Source organism: Podarcis bocagei (genome assembly GCF_964188305.1).
Source record: "Podarcis bocagei genome assembly, chromosome: 6".
In the NCBI taxonomy this organism is placed as follows: domain Eukaryota; kingdom Metazoa; phylum Chordata; class Lepidosauria; order Squamata; family Lacertidae; genus Podarcis; species Podarcis bocagei.
The window spans coordinates 83,031,585-83,054,024 of record NC_138130.1 but is presented as its reverse complement, the minus strand read 5'-3'; the positions used below and the strand labels follow the sequence as shown (position 1 = coordinate 83,054,024).

The window sequence follows — 22,440 nt, the reverse complement described above, 5'->3', positions numbered from 1 at the left end:
ACTGAACGGCTGGAAATTTAAAGCTCCAATTAAACAAAAAGGATCCCACTACACAATTAACTCTCACCCATACAGCTTCTATCAAAATGGTACCTCTTTGCACCAGGGGAAGCGTCATTTTTTTTAATTAAAAAACAAACAAACCAAACACATGTAAAGAAACAGACACAATTTCCTGGAACAAGGTATTATGTTTGCAGGATTATTTAAAAAAGAAAGAAAGAAAATCTAAAAAAACTCCAGAGCTTCTGAGTCAAGAGTCAGTTTCATCAATATGATGAAATCTGTCCAGATCCAATTTCTTTTGTAGTTTACACTTGTGTGGCATGCAGGTCAGGTCTGAAGTACACCATTCACCCAACGTAGGTGGAGAACATAGAGGGGAAAGAATTTGGCCAGAAGGATTCCACACTAATCATGTAAGAGCTCCACTTCCTAGAGCTCTGTGACCACAGGGAAAACTACTTGAATAAATATATAAGGGATATTGAGAAAGAGTGGAAGGTACCAGCTTGCTCATGAGAGCCCTGAGGTCTACAGAAGTCCAATTTGTAAAAAAGCAAAACCTAAAGCAGAAACCCAACCCCAAAGTAGCCTAAATGAGGACTGAACATATTTAGTAGCAACAGAATGTTGAATGTCAGATGGGAAAGAAAAACGAAAGTGTTGATTGGGGTGGAATGGTATTCTGCAAGAAGCCATGGCTGGCAGACTAGAATACTCAACAGGAACACTCATCAATTAACAACTGTTCAAGTTATATGAGAACTTTGGTTGAAAGAGTGAGGACCAAGCGAGAGGACGCTGAACAATTCACTTGACACTGCATCTTTTAAGTTTTTTAATCATTAATAGTCATGACGAGGTGAGCTGTCACCCACAAAAGCTTATGCCATAGTGACTTGATTTGTATTTCATGTGCCACAAAACATCACTGCTTTTGCAGCAACAGATCAACATGGGGAACTCTGTTAATTCCATAGCTCCACAATAAGCCCAATGTGCAGCTTTCTGCAGCTTATTTCTTACCAATATACAAACAGACGACAAGAAACGTGTGTTACGGCAACATTTAGTATTGTATTTTCAGCGTTTATGGTAACACAGGGAGATTATTTGTCCACAGCATAAAACGGGAGAGGGGGAAACAACCAGAAGGCACATATTTCTGTCCTCATACTTTCAGAAAGTCAGTATCAATGCAACATCCACTAAAGTGGCAGAAGACATGAGAATGTACAGTCTTACTGCATTTACTACACTGAATGCAGGATCCCACCCCACCAACCAGCCGTGGACAAGAACATCTACTACCAAGGCGACGTTGAAAAATACCCTTCACATTGTTCCCTCTTTAAACATATTACAATACAAAACCAGTAACCACTTAAAAAGGTTAATGCTTCTCCTGCCCTATACAATTTTGCCAACTCCATTAAGTTATGACCTGCATTGCCCTTGCTGTTACAGCCTGGATCCCAACTAGGGAAGAGGGAAACACGGCCAACTGTGTCAAGTTCCATGCTGTGTATTGGCAGTTTTGATCAAAAGCCTTCAGGGATTAGAGCAAATCTAAACTAATTTTCACTCTGAGCCAAATAAGCATTTGATCCCTCAGGTACAAATTAGCCTACCATACCACCTAGGGAGCATAATACCCCAAGGCGTGCATGTTTATAATCTTGGCTCTCAAAGCTCATTTCATTTCCTTCATTAAGACAATAAAAACTAATGTGAAAAATGTGAACAGAAGCAGGATCACAGGCTGAAAGCAAATCCATCCTCTTTTCTGATGAAGCCGAGACAATGATATCTGGGGATACATTTGATTTGCCTATATGCGAGAGGGGAACAGTATAATCCTCCTAACCAACCCTTCTTGTTAGTTAACTAGAGATCAGTTCAATCCCAGGTGGCATCCTGTATCCTGAGGATATGAGCATTATCAGGTTTTTAAAGCAAGTGGATTTAGAAAACGCGCAGCCAGATGGCCTGCAAACCTAAAGTTTATTGTTTCTTCTCCATTCACAACAAAGAGCGGCTGCCTCCTTAGCTATCCAAGGAGACTTATTTGAAGATTTCATTTACGTAGTTTTTCTGCTGAGGTGCTTAAGGTGCTTAAAAAAAAATCCCTAAATTTATTTTAAGAAAGATTTGCAAACTGAACAAAAAACCCTGCACACAACCGTTAATTTGATCAAACTCAGAAAAACTGATACTGCTTCTACGGCATTTATTTTGTTTGATTAGCTTACAATATCTAATTCTTTCAAAAACTCTGAAACCTCACTGATCTTAAAGAAATACACACACAAAATTAGAACCACATTTGCTTTCATTGAGATGAACACCCATCCATCCCACACAAATGTTTTGGCTCTTTGTAGGAATACACACAATTACATAAATGTAAAGACTGTTGTGTTGGCACATAAAAGGCAAGTTTTAAATCCACATTGGGCCAGTGGCTTTTATTTGGCCAATCAGAATGTTCCAAAATGTTACATAAAGCTTTCAAGTTCTCCAGAACTTGAAAGTGCTCTTGAGAACTCAAAGGCCTGCATGCTATATTGTGACACTTTTGATGGCATAATAAATGCATTGTCCTTACATGGATTTTGGAACGTAACTATAAGGCTTGTAGCTAGATTTCTGCAGAAGATTCACAGCCCTTAGGGGTGCAGTTTTAATCAGTTTTAACCAGTTTTCCTGATTTTTGTAAAAGGACATTTCAAGAGGCAGGGGAGATCTGGAATTCCAGAGTTACGGATGCAAACTTAGACCCTGCTGAGTGGCTCTCTCATGTGTCTCCAAACATCATGCTATGAACTTGGGATGATAAGTTTTCATCTTTTGCATTTGATATACAGTACTTTCAATGGCAACATGAGACATCAAAATTAGCAACAGGCAACAGATTAAATAGGAGTACACATACACAGTACATTCTATCTATATACATATACTTTCAGCGGCCCCGGTAAGTATTCTGTTGTGTCCTAGAAGTAGATCTTCAAAGCCCATTAAACCATTTGACAACTGATATATTAAATAACATTCCAAGTTATCTAGTGCAAACTAAAGTTTGTTATCCTCTAGACACGTACAACAACTTCCATTCCTCATTTCTTTAAGCCAAAAAAAGTTTTTACTAAATTCTCCACATTCCTTTCGGTATTGTTAAACTCAGTTACTTCTCACAAGAACAGCATTTCTCCTTAGCAACTTGTGTGCCATGCTAGTCTACATCAATGAGGCTCTCCTTTACACAAATCCGGTTTTTGGTCACGCTCCAGGAGACCAGTCTCACAATGCGCCGTCAGTATTTTCAGAAAGAGACGGCGATACTCCGTGTGACATTTAACACGTCATTTTTGCCACTCCATACTCCAGACTGACAACACCAGGCTCTGTCTTGGAGAGCTCTTCCATATACTCGCTGTACCGATTGTCTGCTGCGTTGGAGCCCTCTATTGTTCGAATGCAGTCATTCCCATGTAGAAGAGGCTGCTCTTTCTTAAAGCACTGGGATGTCTTAAGAACTGGTGACACAGGCCGCAAAGGTTCCTTGGTGAAGGCCGCATCCAGCTCCTTGTTTACATGGTGACCTAATTTCTGGGATTAAAAGGAGTATTTCAGAGTAGGCTCCTTTTTCCTTTTGCGATCGTTTGGAGCCTGAGAAACTGTTGTTCACATCCAGCCCCAACCTACCGAACTCCTCACCTTCCCTATCAACCTATGAAACTACCTTACACAGAGTCCAACCATTCCTTCCTTCAGTTCAGTACCATCTTCTCTGATGGCAGTGGAGCTCCAGACTCATCTAGAGGTCTTTCCCAGCTAGTGACCAGAGTTCCTTTTAACTGGGGATCCCATGGACTGAACCTGGGGCCTTCTGGGAAACACGGCCAATGCACTCAACTTCTGAAAACTCTCTCTCTCTCTCTCTCTCTCTCTCTCTCTCTCTCTCTCTCACACACACACACACACACACACACACACACACACACAGCAGCTTTGTTACTCCCCACTATCAGTGGCACTGCTTGCTTCCTTATAGTATCAGGTCCTTCATACTTTCTGTACCCTCTGCTGTTCCTGAACAGCTGTAGTACATGCACTAAGGCAGGAATTGGGATGTGGAGCCTATTAACAAGGTCAGCCCAAGAGACCAACAAACCAACAAGACTCACAACCTGGATACCAAGTTACACTATACAAAGGACTGGTGTTTATGGTATGGGGGTGAAAAGCTGACACTCAAGAGCATCTTCTAAGTCTCCCTCTGGTGCAAACTGCTCTCTGACATGTTCCAGTCCATCTGTGTGTGCGTATTATTGAATGACCCAGCAGGTGTAGTGCCATCTTTCTCTTGCCAGTTGCAAAAATAATCTTCACAAAAGCAATACAAAGAAACCATCATTTGAAAAAGCATCCGATGGGATGCGGTTCTGGCCTTTTAGGAGCAAAGCAGGCCTGTGTCAGACCTCTGAAGACAAAATAGTTATGGGAAATACTCACAGCTTCCAGTTCCTTAATGTCTTTCTCCAGCAGCTTATTTTGCTCGCTCATGCTCATGACCTGGCTGGCTACGGATTGCCGGGGATGCATGGTGTGATCAAACTGATGATACATGTTCCTCCAGAACCTGCACGTGCCAATCGCAATAGTATTTTAATACACCATTCTGGCAGCTGAAACATCATCATCATCATTATTATTATTACTACTCTTTAAACATCATTGAAACTTACTTAAAATTAAATGATACTGTGTCAGGCTCCAGAATTGTGAGCGACTGAGAAAAATTCTCATTATAGATGGGGTTTAGGTACTTCTTGCATTCATCCAGAAGGAAAGGCCACAGTGAATACGTCTTCTCTTTCAATCTTGAAGGGAAGAAGAACTTGAGTGAATCACAGTCAGGGCCTGAACAACACTAATGTCATATTTCAATGGCAAAGCTACCCACACAGTGGAGATATTAGGACAACCTTCCCCAACCTAGCAGCCTCAAGATGTTTTGGACTGCAACTTCCATCAGCTCTAGGGATGATGGGAGTTGTAGTCCAACAACTGGAGGAAACCAGGTTAGGAAAGGTTGATCTATGGCCAGAAAGCAATCACTGGGGGTGAGGTGGGGAGGGAATGGAAACAGAACTGGATTATGCCTGCAGTATTTTGGGGCGAGTCTTTCCCTCCTCCCTCCCCCCCATGCTGTTTCTTTACTTTAAAGTGGGGGTGGGGGTAGAAGGTGATATAGGGTGGTGATTAAACAAGTTTTAATCAGAGTTGGACAATGGATTATCACTACAGATATAAATCATTTTATCTGACGATGGAAAACTGCAGTCTAGGGTGTGTGGAATTTAAAGTAGTGAAATGGCATGCTGGGGCGGGGTGTATTTCTAAACCAAAGGGAGAACGATTCTCCCATAAACCTTTCTCTCTCTCTTGAAAGCGATTATATTCTCAAGAAGATTTTCAAGGATTCATGTTTTAAGGAGTGCAAAAGATCTAATGTTTTTGCAATGCTGGTTTCCCCACCATCACACACCAGAAAGGTGATTCTAAGCCCTAGCGGTTAAGAGAGCTAATATGAAACTTTACCTGAGCTCTTCTCGTTCTTTCTGGCAGTTCCCAATGAAGTTTCCGAACTGGCAGGAATGGACGTGTTCGTGGATCTGAAGGAGAAAAGCCTCATTGAACTCAAAGGCTTGCGGAAACTGCTCCGTCAGGTGCCAGACGCTTTCTAAAAACTGAGCGAACACGGGAGAGATTTCCTTTGGGTCTCCATCCAGCTGACCGCATCTATAAAATACATTCCACATTAAAAGAGGCCAGCCAGTTAGTTTTTATTGTTCGACTGTGGGTCACAACAGAGAACGAAGTGCAACGTAAAATAGTAATCACAACCATCTAGAATATTTACAAGAGCAATAAAACCTAATGGGGCAGACAGACAGACAGAATGGAACTCCTCCCCCCTTCATATTGTATGAAGATCATCAGCAGAGCAGATCCAGTAAGCAGCATGCGACAACTTCTACATTTCATTTTCATTAAAATAAGACCAGCTGCTGCAAAAGCACTTCAGGATAAATACGTGGGGAAAATGGTGGGCAAAACTAACCCTGGGTAGTCACAAAAATTCAATGCACCGACATAACCTCCTCCTCCTTTCATAGGTTCAGTTGGGTCTTATCTATGTTTTCAGGATATGCTAAAAACCTTTCTGTGCACCCAAGTATTTGCAGAGTAGAGAAACTTGTCATATATTTCCTGCTTGGCAGGGGGTTGGACTCGATGGCCCTTGTGGTCTCTTCCAACTCTATGATTCTATGATTCTATGATTTACTGGTCTCTGTGGAAGCTGTGGAATTATATTTTGTATTGTTTTATTAGCCATCATATGCTTTTTATTCTTCTGTGTATTGCTTTAGGATTTTTTTAAAAAAGAACTAAAAGCAGTTTATTAGTATAATAAATATATGGGGTTGAATCCTACTAAGTTCTACTCAAAGTAGACCCACCGATCTGAATGGTCTTGGCTCATTTTAGGTCTGCTAATATCAAGGGGTCTACTCCAAGAAGTTGGGTTCAACCTATGATAACGCTTAGTGGACACAAAGAAAACAAAATTACCAAATGTGATCTAAAGGGGATTTTTTGACTTTTAGGAGCACATCTCCATTGCTCTTTGGAAGTCCCACCTTGTTTCCAAGCCACTTTGTTGTGCAGCAGAGATATGGTGGAGGTGGAACAGGCTGCTATTTGAAAAACACAAGCTCAAAGCCTGCTTTGGGATGTGGAAGTAGGGATGCAGTTTTTTGGACCCCGCCCTACCCAAGTTACTGCTATGTTGCTCTGAACGGCTCAGGCCAAGTCACATAAAAACCACAAATAAAATGGGGCACACACACACACACACACACATGAAGATGAGCTCTCAACTGGTCAGGTTTCAAGCTTAGGTCAGGTTTCTAGATGCCAATGGCTTACCCTGGACCAGTTAAAAATGTCTGACATGCATGTACAAGCATATGTACGTGCATAAGAAAATGACACATTTTTTTCAGAGGGACAGAAAGACAGTAAATATAGGAGCATGACTTATAGCTCATCCTGGAGGGGCTACCAAGTCTAAGTTAACTGGTGACAACACAAAGCTCAGGGTAGATGCTAAAAGCCAGGAGCCATCTCTGCGAGGCAAAAAGGAACAGAGCTTTCCTCAGGGTCTTGGGTTGGGAAGTAGGGAATCCAAGACCAGGGCTTGGCTGGACTGGGGCTGATATCCAGAAAAAGTCATCTGAGGAGTGTCCCAGCTCAGGAGGGGTTCCAAAAACAGAGCAAATGCATCTTCTGGACTAAACGTATATAGGTCCCTTATAAGATTATGAGATCCGTGTAAGCATATGAATTGAATAGTAACACAATGAGTTACATAATTAATTCAAACGTACAGCATCTTTGTAGCAAAACACCCTACCTGTCTGAAAATTTGTGCCCGAACGCAATCCAGTCTTTTTCTATCAAAACCTAGAAGAGAACAAGGCATCAGCTTTTCATCTGTTTTTATGCTGCGGATCTAAGTTTGGATTATATTACCCAGGTCAAAGTTCTTGGTTTTGATGAATTAAACCCAAAATATCAGAGCAGTACCCAAAATAATCCTAAACTCAAATATATACATTAGATTTAAGTCTCATGTCAGAGTAATTTTAAAAAATCGAACTGATTCAACTGGTGTGTTTACTACTTAAAATTAGTCCTGTAAACAAAAGAGGCTTCTCCCCCAGCCTCATGCGCTTCAGATAGCCTTGCCACAGTGCATTGGTAATCTCAAAATTAAGACTACTATAATGTGTTGTTATGAGGGGCTACCCTTGTGTATGGGTCAGAAGCCGCAGCTAGCATAGCATGCAGCTGCTAAGTCATTTGGTGGGACAACCCAACACTGCAGATATTCACACCAGTGCTGAATGTTAATGATGTACCTTTATAGGATAAAGATTCCCCCCCCAATGTTTTTTATGACATACTTTGGATATTAAGTGCCATTTAAAAATGGTATATAGGAAGTAAAACAAGAGCAATTGCACCAAAGTAACTCGGTTGTACCATGTGCCAACTGAAAGCAACTCATTGTGCCCCAAGTACGCACCATAAAGCCTTTCATTGTTCTATAAAAGGGATCCAACAACAGAGATCCCAGAGAACACACTTGAGACGTCCGGTCCCAGCCGTCGGAGCAATGCACTAGCACACTTGCACTCTCCAAAGCTATGGCCTGTGAAAAAGACAAGAAGATTGACTGATGCTTGTGCACTTGTATCTCAAGGAAAACAAACACAGCTTTGAATAATTATTATTATTATTATTATTTATTATCTATTCCCCAGCCACTCTGGGAAGCTTCCAACAAAATATTAAAATACAGTAATGAACCAAACATTAAAAGCTTCCCTAAACATTCCGATGAGTAAAGCGGCTAGCAAATCACAACAAACGGCAGCAATAATTTGATTCAAATATACAGCCTGCTGCTGCACTCAGGCACCATGCTACAGCGAGCTATCTCCTCACTTGGAACTGCCCTAACACGGAAACAGGTGATTGTGCATCGATACCTGACAGCCTGGGGAGTGGGAGGCATAAGTTACTCAGTCCACACTCTTTTCCTTCCAAGTGCCAAAAGGCAATTGGAACGTCTGAAGTTGACAATACTGACCAAGTTACCCTAAGATCATAGAAAGCTGCCCTAAGCCGGGAGTAACTATCTAGACCAGCGATGGGGAACCTGTAGTCCTCCAGAAGTTCCAGAACTACAACTCCTGTAATTCCTGATCACTGGCTGTGCCGGCTGGGGCTGAAGGGAGTTGGAATTCAGGATCAAGCAGAGGCCTTTTACATCATTTGCTATCTGATCTTTCTTTTGAAAAACAAAAACTGGGATCTTCCACATGCAAAGCTTCTGCTCTACTCTTGAGCTAAGAACCCACACCATGTGCGGGTGGAGAGACTCCATGAACTGAGTAGCCAATTGCAGCACCTTCTTAAATACACCCAGCCAACTGGATCTGGGAGCATTCCACCCTCCTTTACTAAGTTAGAAAGGAAATTGGGTGTTGTTGGGGTAGTGCCCCTGAGCATTTATCCTGGAATGTAACTAAGCTTGCGGAATGCAGGCTGCACCTGCTGGTGTACTATTATAGGCATGAACCACTGGCCACAAGTTGAAGAAAGCAAATTACTTTGGCTAAGAAGATAGCAGCATCCAACACGGCTTTGATGTGTCGCAGCCATCCGCAGCTCTCCAAACCAGACAGAAAATCATTGACCGACAGGCCCCTTGTCCCACAGACTGAAATAGAAAGATACTCGGTCGTTAAATTCAAACAGCAGCACTTTCCTCTGTAGGGAAGCAACTGAAGCTTACTTTCACTTTTGAACAAATCAATTCCTAGGCTTGATATGAACAACCTTTTCTTCCCAGAGCTTCATCTACATCCCATGGGGGCTGTGCAAGAGGATGCTGAACTACGCGTGTTGTTGAAAGCTTGAAAATGTTACATGAAACAAAAAGAGAGGGACCTGAAATTGATGTGCATTCCAGATATTTTTTTCATAAGATTTATATTCCGCTTTAGAGTAGAAAAAACTCAAAGCGGTTTACAAAAAAAGAAAGATAGAAACCAATGTATTAACCCTTTGGTACATAAGGGATACTGTATTTATTACTTCAAGCAATAAGCTGTATGGTATGGCTATGTGGGGGTAGAGAAGGCTCTACAAGAGTCTATTTTGTAATTATCAAGTGCTTTCTACCAATTAGAAGCAAATTTATACATACCTTCCAAAAGTTTCTGCAGGCTTGATCTCATTACATGGATGTTTTCAATACCAACAAACTGGAATCTAATATTAGAATAGTTGTCTTCATTCTCATAGCCTTTACCTGCTGCTCTGTTGGCCAGTGCATTCAGCTTGAAGAAAAAGGAGGTAAAGCAGTTAAAATGTGTGGGAACTCCCATCTGATAAATATTAGGAACGTTATGATTGCTCAGGTTTCCAGATCTATAGGACAGGGTTTTTTCCTCCCTTCATGACCTCCTACTTTCTAAGCCAAACCATTAATTACGTAGAATATGAAGTATCAGAAAGCATCCTACTCACTTGGTAACCCCCCACAATTTGTCCTGACCCCTGAATAGCAGCTCCCAGTAGCACAATCACAATATGCTATGTGGCATGGAAAGCTGCTATTTTGAGAAGCATCAGTACAAAGCCCTCTGGAGGTATTCAATCAGTTGCATTGTTCATTGGATCCTGGCCAGGGGCCTGAGTCAGGTAAGCAACTCCTCCAAAATCGGGGCGGGGGGGCGGGGGCGGGGGGGGAATTAGTCCATGAGTACAAACAGCCAGTCTAATGATGATGAGGGATCCAGTAATCAAGTCCTATAAGGAGGGAGCCAAGTATGCTTTAGCTTGGAGAAGAGACTGTTATCTGCAAACATCTGAAGGGCCGTCTCACACACAGATGGTAGACCAAATTTATTCTCTGTTGCTCCAAAGGGTGGAACCCAGAAGGACTCATGAAGACAAAGGACGCAACCTAAACATTAAGAACCACCTCCTGATGGAAAGAGCTGCTCAACAGTGGAACAGACTGCCTGGGAAGGCGTTGGGTTCTTCTTCGTTAGAGGCAGAGTGACTAGCTAATAGGGATGCTGCAGTAAACAACTTCCTGCATGGACTAAGCAACCCTTAAGGCACTTTCCAATTCCAATTCATCCCATTGCCACTCTCAGGTTGTTCACCAAACTGGGTCCTAACAGAAACAGCGACCTAACGATATGGTGCAGTCAAGGAGCAGTAACTGAACATCACCCCTTCCCATCTCTAAACTACAGCATTATATCACATGGGAAACCAGCTAAAGGGAATGGTACCTACTTTAGGCCTGGTGTCCACAACATACATATAGCAATTATTAGGATTGGCTTTGCTGATCGCTTGCAACATGTGCTCATCCTCCAGACACCTGGCACTGAATCCCGAGAGAGGCTGACTACATCTGCAAATGGCAGCCTAGTTAGAAGATGGAGGGACAAATATAAAGATAAGCTAATGAAAGGTCTATATGAGCACTTTAGAGGACATGAACAGTGGTCTGAATTTTAAGTACAGTTCTTAGTTCTCTGGTAGCTGCAAGAAGGGAAGATGAAAGCCAGAAGCATGATGCATGGGACTCTGAAGATGCAAAACCTCCAGAAGGAAACTTGAAAGCCAAAATGTTTCAGAGTTCATGGTTTCCTCTGTTATAGGCAGAGACGGTTTGCCCAAATTTTACTGATAAAGCTGGAGATATAAGGTGGCAGAAACAAAATTAGTTTCTATAAGAGAGACAAGACACATTTGCATTATGCACAATCAACTCAGAGCATTTTTCAATGCCCAAACCACATTAGTTTGTTTTCTTGGTGCCATGCATGCTATTATTAGTTCTAGTTTCAACTTCCCCACATCCCCATAAACGGGAAGCAAAAACTTGAATCTTTAAGTCCTGAATTTTCAAACCAGTGTGAATAATTGCAACACAAGACAAGTTGTAAAGGTTCTACTTCCGGAACGCTTGACAAAATCAACATATAGAGACAGATATCTGTGGTGCAACCATAACCATGTCTAATCAGAAGTTAAGTCCTAATGAAGTCAATGGGACTTGCTCCCAAGTAAGTGGGGCTAGAATTGCAGCCCTAGTGAAGTGGGGCCTACCCCAATGTTACATTCTACTAACAGCCCTTTTTTGATGGGCCGCAACAGATCTATGAATCTGGGTTACAGTACTTACCCTTCTTGTCTTTTCCTGTGATGGAAAATAGCCTTTAGCCCATTTCCCCTGAATGGAAATCAGACTATACCTCATTATCTTTATGATAATATGACAGCACAGGAAACCTTCCTTTACTTCGGAACTTAGAACTGCCAACAATGATGGGCTTGCTTGCACTCCTGGGAACATAGAGGTCTCTGGGATATGTTTCACAGATCTGAGGGAGGAAAGGAAAGGAACTATAAAGGACAGTGCATTTAGATATGGAGGGATGGGGAAGCTCAGGGTCCGGGGCAAAATGCAGACCTCCAAACCAACCTGACCCCTTGGGACTCTCCTTAAGCCATGGCCCTCACCAGCCTTGCTCCATGTGCCCAAGTGCTTTTGCCAGGCTGGAATGTCCTTAAAGTGACTTGTGTGCAGTGGGAAGGTAGCCTCTGGTACAAAGAGCCACAGCCATAGCTCTACCTACTTTTGCCTCTGCCCTGACCAACCAATAGTACGCACTCCCAGATCTTTGCTCACAAGGGAATACGGCCCTCAGGAAGAAAAACATTCCCCTCCTCAAGATATGGTGTGCAACTGGTGGCATCCATTGAAATCAATGGGAAAGGCCTTTCCCCATATCTTCACAATGGATATTGCTTAACCCTTACCTAGAAGAATTCTGAAGTATCAGGGCTTCAGAAAAACACTGACTGGGTTCTTGAAACATGTCAGGAACATAAGACCCCTGATGGATCAGAGCAAAGGCCTACCTAGTCTGAACTTTCTGTGCTCACAATGGCAAACCACATGCCTGTGGGAAGCCTGCAAGCAGGACATGGGTGCAAAGAGCCCTCTCCTGTTTGTGTTACACAGCAACTTCTGATGCTGGAGGTAGCACATAACCATAGCTTCCATAAATTTGCCAAATTCTCTGTTAAAGCCATTCAGGTTGGTGGCTATCGCATCAAAATACTTGCATGATTTTAAAAATAAAACCTGGGGGGAAATTAATTCCTAGTGTTAATTCTACACTGCCTCTTCTTTAACTAAGAGGCACAACAAGCAAGAAAAAAGTAATTAGAAGAGAAGTGAAGAAGTTGCTGCCTTCTATGTAGCCTTGCACACAAAACTGAACTGAGCTCTACAGCAAGGAGAGAGGGGGCCTAATTATATTGCGGCATACATTCTCTCAGTTAATGACAAGTTGAGTCATCCGTCCCTCCTGCATGCAATTGAATGTGAATTCAATCGAAGCAGCTGCAAAACAGTTGCAAGAAACAAGGTTTTCCAAGCGAACCTTTGAAACTGAATTCCCATGAGGAAAAGGAACAGACCAACAATTATTCCAGCATGAATGAGGTGGAAAATGCCACTTCTCACTTTGGTCTTTCATTTCATTTTTATTTTATGTTAGCAATCTATTACCTTATAATCACGATTTGCATCTGATAGCTGCCAGTCAGAGTTAGGCACGTCCATCCGGTTGTACTCTTCTGCAAGGTCTATGAGCTGCCAGCCTTGCACTCTCTCTTCCTCCTTTTGCTTCGGGTTGTATGAGAAGGCATACAGTTCGTCGTATCTTGCTAAAACAAGCCAGGAGAAAGAGAAAAAGAGGAAGGAGCCTGAGCCTTGCTGTGGGATTCCAGAGGCACCACACTGTCGTTGTTGTTTAATTTATATACTGCTTAGTGTCAAAACAGTTTACAAAGTATAAAAAGCAGTTGCACAAGCACTCATAATTAAGTTATATAATAAGCCACAGTTAAGTTACATGATAAAACAACAGAGCAATTGAACAGGAGAATCAGGTAAAAGGATCAAGGGGAATGCCTGTGTAATGAGAAAGGCAGCCACTCTACCTGGTTTTGACAGCTGAAGCAAGGAGTTATAAATATCATGGCAGTCCCTTTCTCTGGGAACAATGAAGTGAACTATCCTGAAGTTCTTGCACTGGATCACCAGGGGGCAGCCGGACGTGGTCAAGGCGAGTTTCTCTACCGCAGCAATATGATGGTGCAGTATCTGCAGCACACAGAAAACCCACAATGGCGTTTTCATAATTCTTGGTTTCCATGGAAGAACCACAGACATTATCTCAAGTTGCTTGCTTGTTATTGGATGTGCTACACTACTTAATGCTGTGACCAGTATCCAAAGATCCTGTCCGCAATATTTTTGATTAACAACCTTTTAACATATTTCTATTGCTTTTCTGGACATTTAATATGAAATTTTGTATTTTGCTTTTCTTTTAACTGGCTTTGGGACTTCTTTCAGCTGTATGAAGAAAAAAATAAATAAATTTGATATACTAAATAGAGGAGTAACCCCGGTGGGATTTATTTTTATTTTCTCATACTCCACTGCAAACTGTATCTGAAAGTTAGGAAGGTAAGAAGAGCCCTGATGAATCAGGCCAAAGCTCCATCTAAGCCCTGCATTCTGCTCTCACAGGAGCAACAGCATTCTCCGCATCTTTGGTTCCCAGCAATTGGTATTCAGATAACTCCAAGCTCCCCTCAGAGGAAGAAGAAGAAGAGTCTGGATTTGATATCCCGCCTTTCACTCCCTGAAGGAGTCTCAAAGCAGCTAACAATCTCCTTTCCCTTCCTCCCCCACAACAAACACTCTGTGAGATGAGTGGGACTGAGAGACTTCAGAGAAGTGTGACTAGCCCAAGGTCACCCAGCAGCTGCATGTGGAGGAGCGGGGAAGCGGGGAAGCGAACCCGGTTCACCAGATTACGAGTCTACCGCTCTTAACCACTACACCAAACTGGCTCTCCGATTCTCTCTGGCTCTGTCAGAATCAAAAGCAACTTGCCTTGTGGAATGAGGAGCAGGGACTGCTGTTTGAGAACGCAGTGAAAAGCCCCTTTGGGTGAAGGGATGCTAGCTAACCTATATTCTATTAGTCCTGCTTCTGAAGGTGACCTTCAACAGGCTACAAATGCAGACACACCAACACACTGAGGGAAAACACTAGCTATACATAGCCAGAAATCTGTTAACTCTCAGCGTTATCTCTCTTTTCAAAGACTAAAATTAAGAAACTACCAAAGGGGGAGATGCCAATTATTCATAACTCAATAAAATTATGGAGTTTAATTAGCTAGACTATTATAGGATATACAGCGCACTTTAAAAAAAACAGTTTGCAAAATTAAACTATTAACTGTGGCAGAATGGGCAAAGAGAACTGATGATGTGCCTTAGACCTGGGAGTGGGAGACTGACTTCACACACTTGCCAGTGCTAATCTCCACGCATGCACAGGAATGATATCTGGGCAACTGGCCCAAATGAAGTGAGAATACCACAGCCTTCTCTCAGGAGGCTGGAACTAAAGCCTCTGATTCTTGGAAGAGTGCCCTGCAAAACATTGGAACAGCGCAGCTCAAATAAGTCAACCTGAAGGAGGCATGTGGTTCAATACCCATTTAAAACAACTGTACCTCACATTCTGCATACTTAAAACAGCTTACAACAACAATTACCCAGTTATTGCAAGACAGGAGACTGGGCCTAGGGAGTCCTCTACATCAGAATAAAGCGACACAAAATAAAAAGGGTGCCCCACTGGAGAAAACCATCAGAATCCTTACCCATGTCTCTTTCTGGCTCGAGTCTATAAATAACAGGTGAGTTGCCGTGAGATAGAGCGTTCCTGTTTGTGACTTGATGTTTGTGCTGAAACGATCTAATAATTTCACCTGTTCGACCTGTGAGGGCAAGGGGGGAAAAGAGAACACATTGCCATGAAGTAAAGCTATGAAACATATGATCTTGACATAAAAACAGCCCGGTCATTCAGTTCATTATCTCCTTCTTAAGGGGCAGATCGCTGTCTGGCAACAAAGCGTGCGTGCATTTGCAAGGACAACCTTTAGCCTTCACAAAGCACCAATAATGCAAAATGCAGCCACCAGGCATGTGACAGATACCCTAACGTGCACGGCCTACGCTGCAGCAGCTCACATGTGCCTGCTAACAGGAAGAACCTCTCGGCCAGAACATTTTCTGGCTTTGTATCTTCCCGTTCTGACTGCTGACCCAAGAGGACAACATTCTGGTTGGGCTAGTAAAACCCAGGCAAAGTGGTAACTCAAGATCAACTGGTTCCAGGGGCTGTGCTTGCAAAGGTGACAATGCAGCCTCCTGAACAGAAATGGGATACTCTATTTCAGGGGTCACCAACCTAAGGCCCATGGGCCGGAATTGGCCTGCGGAGGTCGTTTGACTGGCCCATGAGCCACCCCCAAACCGAGTTGCCCGCTTGCGCACTGCGCTAAACTGGCGCAGTGCAGCACGGGGACTCACTTCCACGGTGCCAGAAATCGCGTCTGCGGGGGACTGATCCAGCCCAGGCAAGATAAACCTTCCTGACCTCTGCTCCATATTTTATTAAGCCTCTTGTGTTTTTTCAATACAGTTCTGCCGTGAACAAATTCTCTCCCACAATTCTCATTTCAAATAGTACCATCATGCAGTGATCTCAGAAAGACTACTTGGAAAGATTGCTCCTAGAGAGAGAGCCAAGGGCTACTTTTCCTGCATCCAACTTGGAGCACAGCAAAACCAAAGTAAGGCCATAGGCCTTGGGTGGCAACCCCCATACCTATACATGGAACCAAACACAGCTTCTCTATGCTAAGACAAACAGAGGGTTCTGTTGTAACCCACATATTTAAGGAAGAATGTGGGTGCCTGTTTTTTAGCTGTGTTGTTTGCTATATGTTACTGAGGAGGGAAAGTATGGTGCTGTGTGGTTAAGCCACATATGTCCTATAAGGCCTATTCTGAATTGAGACTGAGGGGAAATCTATCCTTCTTAGAAAACGAAAAAGCTCCTCAAAACACAAAGGCTGAGAAGAGCCAAAGGGTCTTGCGTGCAGTATTCTTTCAAAATAACATAGGATGCTTTCAGCTGTAGCAGAGAGCAATTTACAGAAGGTACACTCAGAAATTTAGCTGCTTTTAACCGATCGGAAATTGACTTTGAATGTTCTACAGGTCTGTTTTGTCTGAATCCCAAGAGCAGGCCAGGAAAGCTACCACAAAGAGGCAATAAGGGAAGATTTGGCAAGGATGAGTTCCTCATATTCTCTTGGCAGGATTGGCTCATTAGCACTAATACACCAGTCTGCTCCTAGAGCTCTAACAATGAGTCTGCCACAAGATTCAGAGAGCGCATCTCTCATACAGACCAGCAGAATTAGAACTCAAGGGAGAAAGCAGCAACAACAATGGAACTTCCTGCATCAGCAATGCAGGTATCTGCAATTCCTGAATTCTATCTCAACGTCAATATTTGACCTGGCTAGATTACAAGAAACATTTTATAACCAATTCTCCAGCTCTTTGCTTTTGAAAAATGCAGGCAATACAAATCAGTAAGCATCACTTAAATAAGTAGCTTTCAGATATATGATGGTGCTAATTTGCAGGAAACAGAAAATCAGCAGCTTCAACTAAAGCAACCTTCCAGGCACGTTTTATGTTAAAAAATAATTAGGACAAGCTACACAGGCAGACTGGATCAGGTCAAAGTCACATGACCAGGGTCTAAAATAAAGCAAGCCCTTAAGCGGCAGAGACTTGCCAGTTTGTGAACTGTACTTCCCCCCTTACTCAGCCACCCTGTCCAATTTTGATAAGCACAACTGTACACCAATAAACAAGAAAACATGACCATCCTCAGAAATGAAGTCTAACGGAACAGGTAACTGTAGGGCAGGATTTATTTAAGGATTGAACTTTTTGCAAAGTATCAAGTATAAACGTGGCATAAATCCATTTCTCCATAAGCTAATTTATGGCTGCTATCATGTTACTACATGTGCAGCCCTTAGGATGAAACAGTAGCTTACGCACATAGCCAGTCAATTTGAGCTGTTGAATTATTTGCACTACGTGTCAAAGTAAACAAGACAACCCGTGAAAATGTGGGCCAAAGGAGTGGCCACTGAGGACCAATGTGGCGTAGAGGTCACTGGTGAAGAGCGAGGAAAGCATAAAGGTAAAGCTGCACCACTTTTGTAGTAATAGGTGACCAGGAAAATGAGCAAGCTGGCAGAGGAGGGATGGGTGACTTATCATTCCTCTGTACTCAATACGGAAACCAAGTACTATAGATTGCCAGAGGAGGGAATGGCTCTCTTCTGCACCCAGTATAGGAATGAGGTGGGCTCTTTATCCCTTCTCTACTGGGCTCCAAGCAAGCTATTAAAACACTCTGCAGGCTAGTAACTTTTGTGGGCTTATTTACAAGGTTGCTTTGTGAGCATTTTGTTGCTTTTTAAGGGTGATTCTTTCTTCTTTGGAACTCCCCAAAGGAAACTTCAGCATTGTAACATAATTTCTTCCTTCTTAGGAACTCCCCCAAAGAATATTCAGCCTTGTAGCATTATAGAGAGTTGAACAGACAGCATAAATCGCATGACAGGTGCTTCTGCCTTCTGAATGATAACCATTTTAAGCCAAAAGGAACTGGCTCAGATCCAGCCCAAAACATTTTGCTGCCTGAAGTGAAGGTATACAGTGGTACCTCTGGTTGCGAACGGGATCCGTTCTGGAGGCCCATTCGCAACATGAGCAGGACGCAACCTGCGTCTGCCACGATTCACTGCTTCTGCGCATGACATCATTTTGCACGTCTGCGCATGCGCAAAAGGCAAACCCTGGAAGTAACCCTTTCCGGTACTTCCGGGTCGCCGCGGGATGCAACCTGAAAACGTCCGACCTGAAGCAAACGTAACATGAGGTATGAATGTAGATGGTACTCTCCACATGGGCACAGGGTTATATTGGAGGTGGGGCAGGCTTTATGTTGGGGGGGGCAGAACCGAGGTATCTGTGATGCAAGTAGTCAGTTAGTTAAGTCTTTTATTTCTTTAATTTGGGGGGGAGGCAGCTCCCCCCCCTGCACCACCCATGTACAGAAGCATGTCAGCTGAATCTTGTTTCAGTGCTAGGAATAGGATGGTGTTCTTTACAGCACCTGAGGGGAGCAGAATATCTTACAGGATGCAGGACAGGACATGGCTTGCATAGGTCTGTCCTCCAACAAAAAAGGACAGCCAGGAAACTCAGAGGAACATCAGGGACCCCAGCATCTGTAACCTCAAGTGGCTGCCCCAGTCTGCCTAGTGATTGGGCATGCCCTGAATGCGTTCCATACTCCTTTTGAGGTGCAGGTCTTTCCTCTTCAGCTGATGATTTCCCAATTACTTTTGTGACTAATGGCACTTCCAGCATACAGAGACTTCTTCCACAACCTCCCCCCAACCCGGCCTGGAACAGCAGCAATTTGCCTCAGTTAGCATTTTGAAACTTGCAGATTACTATAGATAAGTCATCTGCTTCCTCCTCTCTCGCTGCCATACAAAGTTTCATTCAAAGGATATCTGAATTTCAGTGGAAGGTTTAATTTTTAAAAAGTTAAAAATACTGCAGGTCACACACAGCAAGAGTAAATACTGATTGATACTCTGGAGTGGTTTTGCTTTGCGGACAGGTTGTGCTACAACAGCAAACAGTCTATATGGCTCTGAGATCCAAGCACACAGATCACATTTCAGGCTAAGGTCAGTGATCCTCTACAATGCAATAGAGCTTTTACTTAAGAAAAGTAGTAAATGGTCAAAGGGCAGTATTAAGCTTCTCAGGTCTAAACACAATAATCTTTGTTTTTGATTCTCCACAAGTTAAACTCATATTGAGCCACTGTTTTCCAGCTACTCACAAAAACACTGAGTTACTTTAGCTTCAGAACGAAACAATTGGGGTGGGGGTGTAGAGAAAGATAAGAAGTTTTTTTGCCTGCAGGTATGCTTGTTTAAAGGTAAAGGACCCCTGACAGTTAAGTCCAGTCGCAGACGTCTCTGGGGTTACGGCGCTCATCTCGCTTTACTGGCCGAGGGAGCTGGCGTTTGTCCGCAGACAGTTTTTCCGGGTCATGTGGCCTGCATGACTAAGCCGCTTCTGGCGAAACCAGAGCAGCACACGGAAACACCGTTTACCTTCCTGCCGGAGCAGTACCTATTTATCTACTTGCACATTTTGGCATGATTTGAACTGCAAGGTTGGCAGGAGCTGGGACCAAGCAATGGGAGCTCACCCCGTCACAGGGATTTGAACCGCCGACCTTTTGATCGGCAAGCCCAAGAGGCTCAGTGGTTTAGACCACAGCGCCACCCGTATCCCTGTATAATGCTTGTTTATACAGTGATAAAACTTCCCTAAGAGCACAGCAATCTAAGATGATGTCATTTTAAAAAAGAAAATATTTTGAATTCAATTTGGAAATGAGATGCATTAAAACTGTCATGTAACCCTTACATGACTTCCACTGAAAAGACATAGGAACAGAGAAAACTGTCTCCTACTGAGCCAGACCATTGACCCATCTAACTCAGTACTGTCTACACTGACTGGCAGTGGCTTGCCAGTACTTCAGAGTCTTTCCCATTGATGCCTGGAGATTGAACCTGGGACCTTCTGCATATAAAGCTGATGTTCTACCTCTGAGCTATGGCCCTTCCAAAAGACCTGGCAAGAGAGATGGAAAAGATAATATGGAATTTGTTGTCTATCTCATGACATGATCTCATAAAATCAAATGGGCCCCACCCTTGGCTGAGAGCCCTGTCAGAAAATATCATCCTGTAGGTTACAAGAAGAAGACTGGAAACACATCAAAATTAGAATCAGAGAATTGTAGAGTTGGAAGGGACCATAAGAGTCATCTTGTCCAACCCCCTGCAATGCGGAAATCTTTTGCCCACAACCCTGAGTTTAAGATTCTCATGCTCCACCTCTCGCCTTACATCAGGCAATACCTCTATCTAAACCCCTACACTGGCTTCCTGTCCACTCCCCAATCCTGTTTCTCCTGCTGCCATTTGCCTCCCCCCCTCCCCCCGTGGTTTCCCATCAAATTATGTATGTCAAGCTCCTTGGGACAGGAACTATGCTCTTGAACTTCATAAGATATCATGCCCGCTGACACAGAACACACACACATATATAATTGAAAACTTAACCTCCAAATAAACATGAATAAGATAGGGCTATATGGCTGCAACCTTAACAGACAGTAAGTACTATGGAGATTAGTGCAGTTTGTAAGATTAAATAGCATCACATTACTGCGGCCTAAACTACTGCGGCCTAAAGCCCACTATCACCACACATAGGATCATGGGAGCACTAGTCCATGAAAACTTAAGAATCCCATTAAATTCTAAGTTCAGATGTGCAGAAAACAATATATGTAAAGAAATCAGGGAGGGGAGCTGAGGGAAGTCCTTGGTGGGGGAGAGGGAGAGTTGGGGGGGGGGAAATAATGTAATTGATTAAGAGGACTGATAAATTGTTATGTTGAAATTGGTTAATAAAAATATTTTAAAAATAGTAATTCTAAGTTCAGATGCAGCAAACAGCAAAAGAAACCCAAGAGGGTGACTGACATTCATCCAAGTTTTACTCAGAGTGGACTCACTGAATATTTAGTCACGCTCGTTTATTTCAGTGGGCCTACTCTTGAGTAAAACTTAGCTGCATTCCAGCCAGTATGGCAGCAACCTTAATGCCCAACCACCCAAGGCATTGTGCCATATCGGAACCAATTTCCTCAAATTGTGGCTAGATAGGATGGAAACAAGTAAAGAGCTTAGGCGACAGCAGAATTGACCATGGTGCCGTAAGACTTATTTCTTGTGCATGTTTTGCTGCAACCTTAAAGCCCCGCCGAACTGAATGGGAATGACTTCTAGGGTAGATATGGGTCGGTCAGGACTGCAGCCTAAGGCACATACAGGCTTGCGTCTGAGTAGGCATGCACAGGGTTTCACGGCAAGGCTGCGATCCGGGAGCAAGCTCGATCGGGTGCTCAAGCCTCCCAAGAGGAAGCCCCCGGGGTCTGCAAGGCTCCCTCCCACGCTCCTCCGGCGGCGGACAAGGCCGGCCTCCGAGCAAGGCCCCGCTCAGTTACCTTCGTGGTGCGAATGTGCTCCATGATGCCACCGCGCCCAAGCTGCCCGCCGCCGCCCCTCTCCGACTGGCCGCTCAGCCGGCGTCTCCTGGAGACACTTCCTGGTAATCGAGTGCTGGGGATGGAGGTGGAGAGACCAAAGCGGCCTGCAAGAGGGCCGGATCCGTCCCATAGCGACCCCTGCCGGGTGGAAGACCCAGTCAAATAAGAGAGAATTCTCAAACAGAAAAGGCCGCTTTGTTTACTTGCTTATCATTCCGCCCTTCACCCGAAGATCACAGGGCGGTTTACCAATATACGAACACATACAAAAAATATGCACCCTAATAACAAACAAAAACAATGCCACACAAACACACACGCAGTTTAAAAGGCCGTAGGATTGGAAAGAAGATAAAGTCCCTACCAGAGAAGAATGGCAGATCAAGTGGATGTGATGATGCAAAAATGGCTAAAATGACCAGAAGAATCAGAAATCAGGAAGACCAAAATTTTAATAAGGAATAGGGGGAAATTTATTTTTTTAAAAAAAACAACCACATTGTAAACAGTTAAAATAGTAGGATCAGAATAACACTTGTAGTTTAATGGTGAATTTTGGACACAATGAAGAGGTAAAAGAT

The 22,440-nt window shown here is 43.3% G+C and overlaps 1 protein-coding gene across 1 annotated transcript; it reads right to left on the bottom strand.

The window, feature by feature from the left end:
* Positions 1 to 1,060: 1,060 nt before the first annotated feature.
* On the bottom strand, positions 1,061 to 21,983 carry MTMR6 (myotubularin related protein 6). The gene is made up of 14 exons (XM_081197954.1): positions 21,818 to 21,983; positions 15,429 to 15,545; positions 13,684 to 13,846; positions 13,250 to 13,407; positions 11,925 to 12,053; positions 10,957 to 11,091; positions 9,854 to 9,986; positions 9,255 to 9,364; positions 8,165 to 8,290; positions 7,490 to 7,539; positions 5,611 to 5,811; positions 4,755 to 4,889; positions 4,522 to 4,648; positions 1,061 to 3,615 (listed from the first exon to the last, which is right to left on the bottom strand). The coding sequence occupies exons 1-14, from the start codon at positions 21,839 to 21,841 to the stop codon at positions 3,361 to 3,363; spliced, it is 1,863 nt and encodes a 620-aa protein (XP_081054080.1). The 5' UTR covers positions 21,842 to 21,983; the 3' UTR covers positions 1,061 to 3,360.
* Positions 21,984 to 22,440: the final 457 nt, after the last annotated feature.